General features: G+C 57.7%; 1 protein-coding gene across 32 annotated transcripts in view; it reads left to right on the top strand.

Annotated features, from left to right (window-relative positions):
- The window catches only part of ABLIM2 (actin binding LIM protein family member 2), a 167,682-nt gene that overhangs the window by 46,357 nt on the left and 108,460 nt on the right, over positions 1-12,865 (top strand). For all 32 annotated transcript variants that reach the window (XR_003511619.1, XR_003511618.1, XM_027545146.1 and 29 more), the window contains exon 2: positions 1,447-1,590. Coding sequence is in view for 30 of the 32 variants with exons in the window: in XM_027545146.1 (XP_027400947.1) it covers positions 1,447-1,590 (144 nt within the window). In the remaining 2 variants the exon portion in view is untranslated. The remainder of the gene's footprint in view (positions 1-1,446; positions 1,591-12,865) is intronic.

Below are 12,865 nucleotides of genomic sequence, written 5' to 3'. Positions count from 1 at the left end.
TCCATGTGTGTGTGAGTGTGTGTGTGTATGTGTCTGTATGTGTGTGTGAGTGCATATTTGTGTGTTTCTGTGTGTGTGTGTGTCTGTCCGTGTGTGTGAGTGTGTATTTGTGTGTCTCTGTGTGTGTCTGTCTGTATGCCTGCAGCTCCCTGGCTCCTGACCTCTGGACCTCTGCTAAAACCTCAGAACTCATTCAGCCCAGAAAAGGGGGCCAAGAGCCCTGCTTTGTGCAGCCCTGACCTGGGGGATGGTGGGGTCGGTGCCCCAGCCCCCTGCCCTCCTCCTAAGGGATGCCCTGGAGGGTCTCCGAGGGGGAGAATAGCTTGACAGCACACTCTCCTTCTTCCCCACTGCTTCCTGCCACCTGGGGTCCCTTGGGTACACCGCCAGGACCCAATCCTTGCCTCAGCCTCGGGTCAGGTGACCCCAGGCTGAGACGGAAGGTGGGACTGGAAGATGTGGGTCCATGCTAGGCTGTGCGCTCGGAGCTGGCTGAGCAGGAGGTCTGCTTCCATCCCTGCGCCTGGCAGAGACCCAGAGGCAGGCAGAGGAGTGGACGAGCTTCCCCGTGGAGGAAAGGGGATCAGCTCCTCTCAGGGAGTCACATGAAGCTCGGGGCGGGGGTGGGGGAGGCAGTGCTGTAGGCTGGTATGGAAGCCCGCCGGGCAGAGAGCACGGCCCACACTGGCCCCAGCAGCCCGGGTCCACCTCCCACCCAGGACCAGCCTGAGAAAGGCGAGCCTGCCCCTAGCCAGGCATGTGGGATCCCCACCCCCATGCTCTTTCAGTAGCCTCCCAGGTCCCCCAGGCCTCCAGCCCCATCAGGCCTAAGAGGAGCTGGTCCCCAGCCCCTGGTCATCCCCTGACCACCTGGCTGTGGCCACTGCTGGGCTGGAGCTCCCCGGGCACGGCCGCTCCGTGGGCCCCAGTGACCTCACACTGGCCCCCGTAGGCGCCTCTGGAGGGTGTGGGTGAGCAGTGGCCCTTCCCGGAACCCCCGGAGCCCCACAGGTGGGCCCTTTGGCCATCCACCCTGACCCATCCCTCTGAGGGTCTCCATGACCACCCTCAGTCGTGGCTGGCTGTAAGGGGGGACAGTGATGGTACTCAGGCCACCGGCCCCAGGCCACAGAGTGGATTCGAAGTGAGCTCACAGGAGGATGCAGTCGTTGTATGGCACAGGACCTGGGTTCCCGTCTGCAGAAGGACTCGCGAGCTCAGCAGAGCCAGGGGTGGGGGTGCCTTGCTTCTGAGGCCCCTGAGGGCCAGGGAGGTGGGGACAGGACCACCGTCAGGGTCTCCCATCTGCTGCCCTCCGCTGGTCCCCCGATGCCCTCTGGGTCATGCTAGGGGGTTATGCGGGGCCCGTAGAGCTTGAAGAGGTGCCGGTTGCTCACCTGCGCCCGGCGCATCCCGCTTTCTAACGCTGCTCCTTTTCCCCTGCAGTGTCGGAGCCGCAGGCTGCTCCCAGCCCCCCGGAGAAGCCGCCCAGCACGGCGATCCTGTGTAACACCTGCGGGAACGTGTGCAGGGGCGAGGTGCTGCGGGTGCAGAACAAGTACTTCCACATCCAGTGCTTCATCTGCAAAGGTGAGCATCCCGGCCGCCCCACCGCGGGGCCGGGCACAGCGCGGCCGTGCAGCGAGCCCGCGCCCCCAGAAACTCGTTACATCTGGGCTATTGCAGAAACTGATCCCCAACCTTCCTATACCGACGCGATCTTTTCACCGTGGCCTCCTGCATCCCTTCTGGGGCTGACAGGAGTTCTGTCCGAGGGGGCCGTGGGTCAGAGGACGAGCTCTGGTCCTGGGTAGCATCTTCGATGGCTGTAGCCGTTGTCAGAGGATTCGGATCCACTGGCCAAAGTGGCCACCTGGGCCCAGAGCCACGCAGTAAGTGGCCATTGCTGGAGGCGTGAGCTCGGCACCTTGGGGTGCACGGGGCCGGAGCTGGACCACGAACCTCAGGCACGCCCCGTCCTCACCGGAGTGGGACTGAGAACGTTACCACTTGCTCCAGGTGAAAATGACTTTTTATCTGGCTATACAAAGTGACATGTATATGCACTAAAGTCAAATAGATAATTTGATATTCAAATATCAGAAAGATAAGAGTAAAATAAATCACATGAAATCCCCCTGTTTGAGGCTTTCTGGAGCATCCTTTCAGCCTGCCCTTCCTCCCTGCACTGAAGTTAGTGCATATTCTGTCGTGCCCAAAGGGATTTCGTGAATTTACATTTAGTTTCCTGAAAACAGGGCTTCCCTGATACCTCAGTTGATAAAGAATCTGCCTGCAATGCAGGAGACCCCGGTTGGATGCCTGGGTCGGGAAGATCCGCTGGAGAAGGGATAGGCTTACCCACTCCAGTATTTTTGGCCTTCCCTTCTGGCTCAGCTGGTAAACAATCTGCCTGCAGTGCGGGATACCTGGGTTCGATTCCTGGGTTGAGAAGATCCCCGGAGAAGGGAACGGCTGCCCACTCCAGCATTCTGGCCTGGAGAATTCCATGAACTGTATAGTCCATGGGGTCGCAAAGAGTCAGACACGACTGAGCCACTTTCACTTTCCTGAAAAGAAATGAAAAGTAGCATTTGGGGGAAGGGATGGACAAATCAAACCAATCTGACACAGCGTCCAGACTCAAAGAATTTATACATGCGTGCTAAGCTGCTCGGTCATGTCCCACTCTTTGCAACCCTATGGACAGTAACCCACCAGGCTCCTATGTCCGTGGGATTCTCCAGGCAAGAATAATGGAGTGGGTTGCCATGGCCTTCTCTAGGGGATCTTCCCAATCCAGGAATCGGACTTCCATCTGTTATGTCTCCTGAACTGGCAGGCGGGCTCTTTATCGCTACTGCTGCTCAGTCGCTTCAGTCGTGTCCGACTCTGTGCGACCCCATAGTCGGCAGCCCACCAGGCTCCCCCGTCCCTGGGATTCTCCAGGCAAGAACACTGGAGTGGGTTGCCATTTCCTTCTCCAATGCATGAAAGTGAAAAGTGAAAGTGAAGTCGCTCAGTCATGTCCGACCCTCAGCGACCCCATGGACTGCAGCTTTCCAGGCTCCGCTGTCCATGGGATTTTCCAGGCAGGAGTACTGGAGTGGGTGCCATTGCCTTCTCAGTCTTTATCACTAGCGCCCCCAGGAAGCCCATGTAGTTTTAAAGATTTCTCTTAGTGACCCTGCAACCCCACCTTACCTCTGGGCAGCACGCGGTGTTGTCACAGCCTGCCACCCCGTGGGTTTGAACACCGTCCAGAGATGCAGGGAGCTTCACAGATGGGCCTTGATGGGCCCCAGGCAGTGAGGGCCTGGGCTTCCTGGTCGAGGTAGGGAAGCAAACACGCCACGTGTAAGATGACGGAGCACCGTGGCTTCATCAGCTCCACGGGGCCCGTTAACTGCCTGAGTCCCTGCAGCCTGTCATGGTCCCATGAGGTCCGGCTGTGTGCCAGACCTGGCCTTTGAAAGCGCTGAGTAGGAAGGCTTGAGATCTAGCTTGGAGGCTGCGGTCTGGTCTGGTCAGGAGACAACCTACCAGCTCAGTGGGGACAGTTGGCCCTTAGTGGTCAAAGCCGAGGGCTGGGAAGGGCCCCCGGGGGTGCAGCAGGGCCCCCAGGGAGCCCGCTGGTCCTGCGTGGCGCCCGAAGTGGCTCCATCTCCCCTGGCCCTCACCTCTGCTGAGCGCTTCCTGTGAGCCCAGCTCTCTTGTGTGTTTCCTTCTAAAGCCCCCCAGTCTTGGGGGGCGGGGTGGCTGTGGCGTTATCTCCACTGAAAATGAGGATTCAAGGGTGGCTGTGACTCACAGGTGTCCCCTGGGGGAGCCACTGGCATGAGTCGGAATTGGGGGGCCCTTCCCATGAGGCTCAGCTCTGCCCCACCCCAGCATAGAGGGACGGGGTGCGGGCCCCCAGCGGGGTCTGTGTCCCTGTGAAGAGGGGGCAGGAGGCGAGGGCCAGGGGGTCAGGGAGGCCACGGTCATCGGTGAGCCAAGACGGACCCTGTGCTCAGTCCTGCCACCTCACCCGGCTGCCCCGGAGCTTCAGAATCACGGATCTCCTGGTCCACACCCGTCCTTTCCCAGGAGGGAAAACTGAGGCAATGGGGGGACCCTTCTTGCCCAAGGGGGCAAATCCGGTCAGCTGCTGGAGACCCTAGACCCGAAGATCTTCAAATGAGAGCAGGAGAAAGCCAGGGGAGAGAGGGAGGGGAGGACAGATACAGATGAATGGGAGAGACAGAAGGAGCAGACCTCACGGGAGCCTCGGAAGGAGAGAAAACCCCAGTGGCCAGCTGTGTTCCCCACCCCTCACCCCACCCACCCCCTAGGGTCAGTGCCACGGTCCCCAGCGGGCCCCTGCCTCCAGCCCGTCTGCCCGGCAGGGACCAGAGTGGGCTCTCCAGGCAGACAGGCCTCGGCCTCTCCCATCACCTGGGATGAAGGTAGTGCCTTGAGCTTACCTGGCCCAGGTAGCAGGCGCAGTGTCCAAGCCACCTCTGCATTCAGCTGGTGCACCTGGGAACTGGCTGTGTGTGGAGGAGGTGGACGGGGTGGACGGGGTGGGGTGGGGTGGGGAAGGAAGCGGGGAGGGTGGTTGGAGTATGAGGGTGAGTGGGGGTGGTGACTGGGGGATGGATTGACAGGCGGGTGGAGAGTGGACATGGGGCAGACAGGAGCCCGGCCGGCTGGCTGGAGCTGCGTGGACAGGGTGCCACCCTGCCCCGACGCACACCCTGCGACAGGCCAGGCCTCCTGGCTGGAGTGAGTGTTGGGCCTCGTCCTGCCCCCACCCCTCTGGGCCCAGGCTCCCGCCAGACCTTGTGATGGCACCTGGCTGGACGCCCGGGTGGTGCCTCCCAGGGCTTGTGAACCAGGTGTCTCGGGAGCTCAGATCTCCCTGTCGGGGGTCCGCATGGAGGGGCGGGCCCTGCTGGCCACTCCGTCTCCCCAGGGGCACATGGGCACTGCCCTGGCCCTGGGTCCTCCATCCTTGTCTCTTGCTAAGACCGCTGAATGAAGGTCTTCCCTCTCAGGTTCCTTGGAGGGGCCTCCTGGACAGGGGGACAAGGGGGGCGAGAAAGGAGGGCAGCAGGGAGAGCCCCCACCCCCTCTAGGAGCCCCCCACCTGTAGCCGCATCAAGTCACAGACTCTGTGGGAGCTCTTGTGTTGAGTTCGGTCGTTTGAAAAGAAAACTTGAGGACCGCTGCCCTGCCCTCAGCCGTGACCCTGTGCCCTTCACTCAACCCTAGGCCCACAGGGCTGCGCCTGTGCCCGGGGACCTTTCCCAGGGCGGACGTGACCCGACACCCTGGCCAGGGCCCTGCCCGACCCGTTTCTTCAGGTCATCAGAGCTGCCCAGGTTCAATCTCCTCTGTTCTCCTTCAGAAGCACGTGCTGTGTTCGTGCATAAAGCCAAAGCCATTAGATTGCTCCTTTTTAAAAGCCGATTTGAAAAGACCCAGGGGAAATGTTTGCTGTGTATAAAAGGATTGTCTGGGGCACTGACCTTAGGAACTGGATAAAAGGCATTAGATGTCCAGCACCCCACCCATCACCTGCTGTGGCCCACGGGGTTTGGTCAGTGGGGGGGCGGGGGGGCTGCCCCTGGTGACCCGCCCCCAGGGTCCTTCTCTGAGCTCCAGCCTCCCGAGTAGACGTGGGAATGGGTCTGACCCGGTCCTCAGCAGCCGGGGTGGGCAGTGCTGGGCCAGCATCTGGGCCTCATCCTTGAGCCCCAGCAGGCACCTGAGGCGGGTCGTCATGTTAGGGGGGCAGTGGCAGGAGTCTGTCAGCGTGAAGGCCTGGTTCCAAGACCCCCAGGGATCCACCCACCCACAGGTTCATTCTGTGCCAGGAGCCCTGCCAGCCTGCTGACACAGCAGGGCCCCTGCCCTCAGGGGGTGGCCTTGTTGCAGGAAGGAGGACCCCTTCCAGGGCCCGAAACTGGGCTCTTGTCTGACACTCGGAAATGAATTGTCCGAGGAGACATGTGTGCTGACAAAGCAAGAGATTTTATCATGAAAGGGCACCCGGGTGGAGAGCAGGAGGGGAAGGGAGCCCAGGAGAACCGCTCTGCTGCATGGCTCGCAGTCTCGGGTTTTATGCTGATGGGATTAGTTTCCGGGTGGTCTTTGGCCAATCATTCTAATTCAGAGTCTTTCCTGGTGGCGCACGCATCGCTCAGCCAAGATGGATGCTAGCGAGAGGGATTCTGGGAAGTGGACGGACGCGCGGTGTCTCCTTTAGACTTTTCCCGAACTCTTCCGGTTGGTGGTGGCTTATCAGTTCCGTATTCCTTACCAGGATCTCCTGTCATAAAACAACTCATGCAAATGGTTACTATGGTGCCTGGCCAGGGTGGGCGGTTTCGATCAGTGTGCCTCCCCCAACAGCGTGTCTGCTTAACCTGCTGAAAAATGACAAGAACAGCTAAGATTTCCTGTGAGTTTTAAAAGAGTTGTGTTTATTCAAGCACGAGGATTGCATCGTCTTCAATTGATCTTTTATTCACCGCTCATGAAAATGCAGTCTATGAGTCATTGAAGATGCTCTTGGATGAATAAAAGAAGAATAAAAGAAAAAACCCAACTTACAGTGTCTTAAATTACATGGGTATTTATCATCTTAACAGGAAGTCTGGAAGTAGCCTTCTTACCCCCCAGAGCTTGTTAATGTAACAGCTCAACAAAGTCATCAAAGACTGGGTTCTTTTTCCACTTCTCCACACCAGCTGCCCCACCCCCAGCCTTTTGCATTTCAGCAGTGCCTGTCCTCATGGTCTCAAGATGGTTGCTGTAACTCCAAACATCATATCCTCACAGGTTGACACTCAACCCTGGGGAAGTGGTTGGGCAGGGATGTGGGGCAAAGGGGCCCTCCTCCCGCATGATTGCTCTGTGTGGTTAATCAGGGTAATCTCCCTTTGATGACAAACCTAGACTGTTTATTAAAAAGCAGAGAAATCACTTTGCCAGCAAAGGTCCATCTAGTCAAAGTTATGGTTTTTCCAGTAGTAATGTATGGATGTGAGACTTGGACCACAGAGAAGACTGAGGACTGAAGAATTGATACTTTCAAACTGTGGTGCTGGAGAAGACTCTTGAGAGTCCCTTGGACTGCAAGGAGATCCAACCAGTCCATCCTAAAGGAAATCAACCCTGAATATTCATTGGAAGGACTGATGCTGAAGCTGAAGCTGAAGCTCCAATACTTTGGCCACCTGATGCTAAGAGCTGACTCATTGAAAAAGACCCTGACGCTGGGAAAGACTGAAGGCAGGAGAACAGAGGATGAGATGGTTGGGTGGCATCACTGACTCAGTGGACATGAGTTTGAGCAAACTCCAGGAGATGGTGATGGACAGGGAGGCCTGGTGTGCTGCAGTCCATGGGGTTGCAAAGAATCAGACATGACTGAGCGACTGAACAGCAGCGACCCTTTGATCAGGGAGGAGAGCTTTTTCCTGGAGGCCCTCACAGGCTTCCTGTATGACTCACCAGCTGGAACTGGGTCACACTCACTCCCACCAGTAAAGAGGAAAGGGAGGGCGGGGACTGACTGACTCCAGCCACGTTCCTCCCTTGGTGGGTGTGTTGCCAGCCCAACTGCAGCAGGGTCTGTTAGCACAGAAGACAGCTGTGTCGAATTCTGACCCGAGATCCCAGCATATTGGGGTCCCGCCATCCAGACACTTGCTTGATGTGACTTGGTTCACCCAAATATGAAAATCTGTGAAAGGAGTCACGTCGTTTTCCAGGCGCTCTCGACGTCGTCAGGCTTGGGCTCTGCTGCCAGTTCTGGGTTCCCATCCCACGCCCTGCTCACATTCGTCTCAGACACATTTCTTAGCCTCGGTTTCCATTCAGCAACCCTACTGGGCACCTGCTCTGAGCTGGGCAGCATTCTGGGTGCTTGGGACGCATCCGTGAACAAAACAGACATCCTTGTCCTCATGGAAATCACGTTCCAGGGCCGGGAGACAGAGAAGAAGCACTAGGTAGAGTAAATAAGTAGATTTTTATTATATACTGAAAGGGAAGCGCTAGGGAGGGGAAGACAAGGAGCAAGATGAAGATGGAGTTGAGAGTGCCAGGAAGTCACTCTTTTAAGTTGGGTAATCAGGGCAGTCTTCACAGAGGAGGTGACCTTTGCATGATGACTCGAAGGAGGTGAGGGAAGTGTGTCGCAAGCAGAGGGAACAGCCAGGGTAGCGACACTGAAGCACGCAGCTCTGCCCGGCGGTTTCCGGGACACCAGGAGGCTTGCTTGCCCGGAGCAGAGTGAGGAGAAAGTGGGGAGGGCCGGAGGGGTTCTTGCGAGGACCCGGGCCCTGACACCGGAGGAGCAAGAACCCAGGAGGGTCCTGTGTGTCTTAGTGTCGTGGCCTCTGGGTGCCGTGCTGATGTGGGGGTCAGGGCAGGGAGGGGAGACGGGCCCGGAGCCCTGGCCCGAGGCCATGGCAGCTTGGACGAGAGTCTGAGGGGGCGTCTGCTTCCAGATTGTCTTAGAACCCAGCCAGCTTCACGGTGTACAATGGGACTGCGGGTGACATGGAAATAGGCCAAAGACCGGGCACACGGCAGGTCCTCGGGGAAAACGAAAGCTGTGACCGTTGTTACAAACACTTGAAACTTGCCCAGGAGGATGAATCTGGTCCTCCGGACGTTCCACGTGTGGCCGAGTCCTGTGCTTTCGGAGCGTCTGTTTCCAGCTGGGGTCATCTGTCGTCCTGCTCACGATGCCTGGGAAGCGCAAGCCCCGACTCCGAAACGCTGAGAAGATGAGAAAGTGAGGCCAGGAAAGCAGCTGCTTTCTGATCCGTGCGGCCCAGGGGCTGAGTGTGCTCATGTTTGCAGAAAGAGTGAAGGAGACAGGGGGAAGGGATGTGTGTGTGTGTGAGCGTGTGTGTGTGAGCGTGTGTGTGTGAGTGTATGTGTGAATGCATGTGTGTGTGAGTATGAGTGTGTATGTGTGCGTGTGAGTGTGTGTGTGGTGTGTGTGTGTGCATGTGTATGTCAGTGTGGTGTGTGTGAGTGTGGTGTGTGTGTGTGAGTGTGCATGTGTCTGAGTGTGTGTGTGAGTGTATGAGTGTGTGTGTGTGTGTGTGAGTGTGGGGTGTGTGAGTGTGAATGTGCGTGTGCATGTGTGAGTGTGCATGTGTGTATATGAGTGTGTGTGCATGTGTGAGTGTGTGTGTCATGCACCAGCTCTGCCTGTAACTTGGTAACAGCAGGTGGGGTTGTCCACAAGGACACACCCCTCTGGGGATCATGGACGGCCACGCCCAGAGCTGGTCTGGGTGTCAGGGGGTGACAGGGACCAAACGCCTGTGTTCCAGAGCGTTCGTGGGAACCGGAAGCCAGGGGAGAGCAGTGGACAGTCAGGGCAGGAAGGGCTCTCAGCTGACGTGGGCCTGTTGTTTCCAGAGGGAGGGTCTGCGGCAGAGGCTAGGCTGGGGCCTGGGTGGGCGGTGACCCGCTGCCCCCAGCCAGCTCGCTCCAGCTCTGCGGACGCCTGAGTTCTCGGTCCGCCTGGTGCTGTAGCGTCAGCCGCTCTCTCCTCGCCCAGGCGCCAGCACCGGAGCGCCCCTCAGCTGGCCACCCCGAGGGACTGCCGCCCGCATCCCAGGCTCTTCCTTTGTGAGTCTTTTCCATCCGAGTCCTCTTGTCTACAGACTTCTGTGTCTCTTTAAGGGACTCCGTGAGCCCTTTCCCCATCATGGGTTTGTCGGCACATTTCAATACCTGCCCAAATCCCTTCAGCTGCCTGGCCCAGCGGTTAAACGGTTGCATGGATTCCAGCCGATGCTGGGCTGATCAGTTTCCTTTGCCTCATCTCAGTGATTTGTTGTGACAACCGTGGGAGATCAGTATGATTAACCCTTTGCTACAGATGAGGACTCTGAGGCTCAGAGAGGTTAAGTAACTTCCCCAGGTCACACAGCAGCGGGAGCGAGGACCCACGCCCAGGCTTCCTGTCTCTAAAGCCCAGAGTTCACTTATCGCAGTATCCTGTAGTTGAGCTGCAGCTGACACTGTGCGGGTGGAATTCTGTGGATGTTCATAGTCATTTCCTTGAGATAGAGTCCCAGAGACAGGCGGCTGGGTTAGTGGGTAGGAGCCGTTCCCACACTCCTTTGAGTCGGTAAAAGAGCCTTTGAGCCAAACAGTATTCCAGAATATGGATTGTCTTCCCACCACGGCCCGCCCCCTCCCGACCATTTCTCAGAAATGGCCATGGTTGACCGCCAAAGAGGGGGCCTCTTGGGGTCACCCACAGCTGCTCAGAGCCCTTCGTGACTCTCGGCTACTTGCTTAGGCAGATGGAATGTAAGGACAGCATATTGACTTGATGAGGACTTCTGGCAGATAACAGAGGATGAGGTGGTTGGATGGCATCACCGACTCGATGGACATGAGTTTGAGCAAGCGCCGGGAGTTGGTGATGGACAGGGAAGCCTGGCGTGCTGCAGTCCATGGGGTCGCAAAGAGTGGGACATCCCTGAGCGACTGAAATGAATGTATTTGGACTCTCTATTTTTAGCAGGCAGAGGTCTGGCTTTACTGTCTGGCCTTAACCTTAGGCACCTGGGCAGCTACAATCCACTCCGCAGCAGAGATGACCCGGGAATGTGGGGGGCATCATGGCACCAGCGGGACCCAGCTCGCAGGGCAGAAAAGCTGCTTTTATTCCGTCTCCTAGTGCCTCCGTGATGGAGACTCAGGTTTAAAGGGGCACTGGATCCCTCTGCACGTTTTTCTCCTTTGAGGAATAGTCAGTGCCGTCATAGCTTTAAGAAGATTGGAAAATGAGCCAAACCCCAGAGCCAAGGGTGTCCGGGAGCCAGCTGTCCCTCAGAGCTGAGTCGCTGCAGGAGGCGTTTGCAGAGGACAATAATTCTCCTGCACAGGCCCCAGGGAGCCTGTTCTTCCCTAGTCGGGGTGCAGCTGCTGGGGCTACACCGGGGTTTGAGATTGAACAAAGGGGTCTCGCTCTCGGCTGGGAGGGGGGCAGATCCAGAACCAAGTGCCGGCCTCGGGTCTGCCAGGTGAGTGACGTCAGTCCAAAGAGACGTGGACGGTGTCCCCGCACGACTCGGGGCTCACGTCACGCGAGCTCGTGGGATCCCCTGTGTGCTGCCATCCGCCCAGATGAGGACACGGGGCCCAGAGAGGCCGGGGACCTGCCCAGGGCCCACAGCATGATGCGCGGGGCGAGCCTGCATCACCCGGGCAGCCCCGGCGTCCCGGCTCTCAGCTGCTCAGCTTTCTGTCCAAAGAGCCAGCTGCTCCTTGGAGACACGGAAGGAAGGATTTCCAAGCCTGCGGGCGGCTGTTAGCACGGAATGGTACGTGCAGCTCTGTGGCCTAGGCGAGGGGGACAGGGGACGATGGGGAGACCCAGGAGAGGCCCACCGCCTTGCCCCATGTGGGGCTGGGGGCTGCGCTAAGTGGGTCCCTCCCTCAGGGCCATTGGAGCCCCCAGGTCGCTGTGGGAGGGTGCACCAAGTGCGCTGACCAGTCCACGTGCTGAAAGGCGCTGCTGACCGGACCGAGCAGAACCCGGCCCTGAGACCCTCCGGAGATTCCGATTCCCGGAGAGCTCTTCCCGAACCTACCAGCCTGAGGAGCCACCTGTGGTGAGCGGAGGCTGTCTGGTTGCCCTTGCCTCCCGAACCTGCAGGGCGCCGTTCAGGGGCCCCCCGATCAGACACCAGGAGTTCCTCTCCACCGCCACCATCGTGTCATCGAGACCTGCACTGCAGAAGGCTCTCACCCTCTCTGTGTAGGGATGATCTCCATGTAGTAGCGACATGTGTGTTGCGTTCTGGTTTTCTGTGTTGGTCTTGGCTGTGCTGGGTCTCCGTTACTGAGCGGCTCCTCCCTAGTTGTGGCGGGCGGGGCTGCTCTCTCGCTGCGGTGTGTGGGCTCCTCATTGCGGTGGGTTCTCCTGCTGTGGAGCACCGGCTTCACGGCATGCAGCCTTCAGTACTTGCAGCCCTTGGACTCAGTGGCTGTGGTGCACGGGCCCAGTTGCCCGCTGCGCGTGGAGTCCTCCCTGCCCAGGGACGGAACGCGTGTCCCTGCACTGGCAGGTGGATTCTTGACCACCGGACCACCAGGGGAGCCCCGTCATAGCCCCGTACGTGTTGCTCTGATAGATTTGTACTAGCAATTTTTACTACTAACTAGCTTTTTACTAGTACTAGTAAATTAGTACTAGTACTACCTTGTACTAGTAGCTGTAATAACAACCCCATCCAGAATAAGCTATTAAATATTTACAACCTTGTGACCATAAGAACCTACATAGCTTATTAAAAAGCAGAGACATAACGTAGCTGACAAAGGTCCGTCTAGTCAAAGCTGTGGTTTTCCCAGTAGTCATGTATGGATGTGAGAGTTGGACCATAAAGAAAGCTGAATGCTAAAGATCTATTGCTTTTGAACTGTGGTGTTGGAGAAGACTCTTAAGAGTCCCTGGGACTGCGAGGAGATCCAACCAGTCCATCCTAAAGGAGATCAGTCCTGAATATTCATTGGAAGGACTGATGCTGAAGCTTAAGCTCCAATACTTTGGCCACCTGATGCAAAGAACTGACTCACTGGAAAAGACACTGATGCTGGGAAAGATTGAGGGCAGGAGGAGAAGGGGACGACAGAGGATGAGATGGTTGGGTGGCATCACTGACCCTATGGACATGAGTTTGAGCAAGCTGTGGGAGTTGGTGATGTATAGGGAAGCCTGGCATGCTGCAGTCCATGGGGTCACAAAGAGTTGGACAGGACTGAGTGACTCAGCTGAACTGACCATAAGAAAAGGCTTCCCAGGTGGCGCTAGTGGTAAAGAACCTGCCTG

The sequence above is a fragment of the Bos indicus x Bos taurus genome, chromosome 6 (genome assembly GCF_003369695.1).
Source record: "Bos indicus x Bos taurus breed Angus x Brahman F1 hybrid chromosome 6, Bos_hybrid_MaternalHap_v2.0, whole genome shotgun sequence".
In the NCBI taxonomy this organism is placed as follows: Eukaryota; Metazoa; Chordata; class Mammalia; order Artiodactyla; family Bovidae; genus Bos; species Bos indicus x Bos taurus.
The sequence above is the reverse complement of the archived record's forward strand: the minus strand, read 5'-3'. Positions and strand labels throughout refer to the sequence as shown.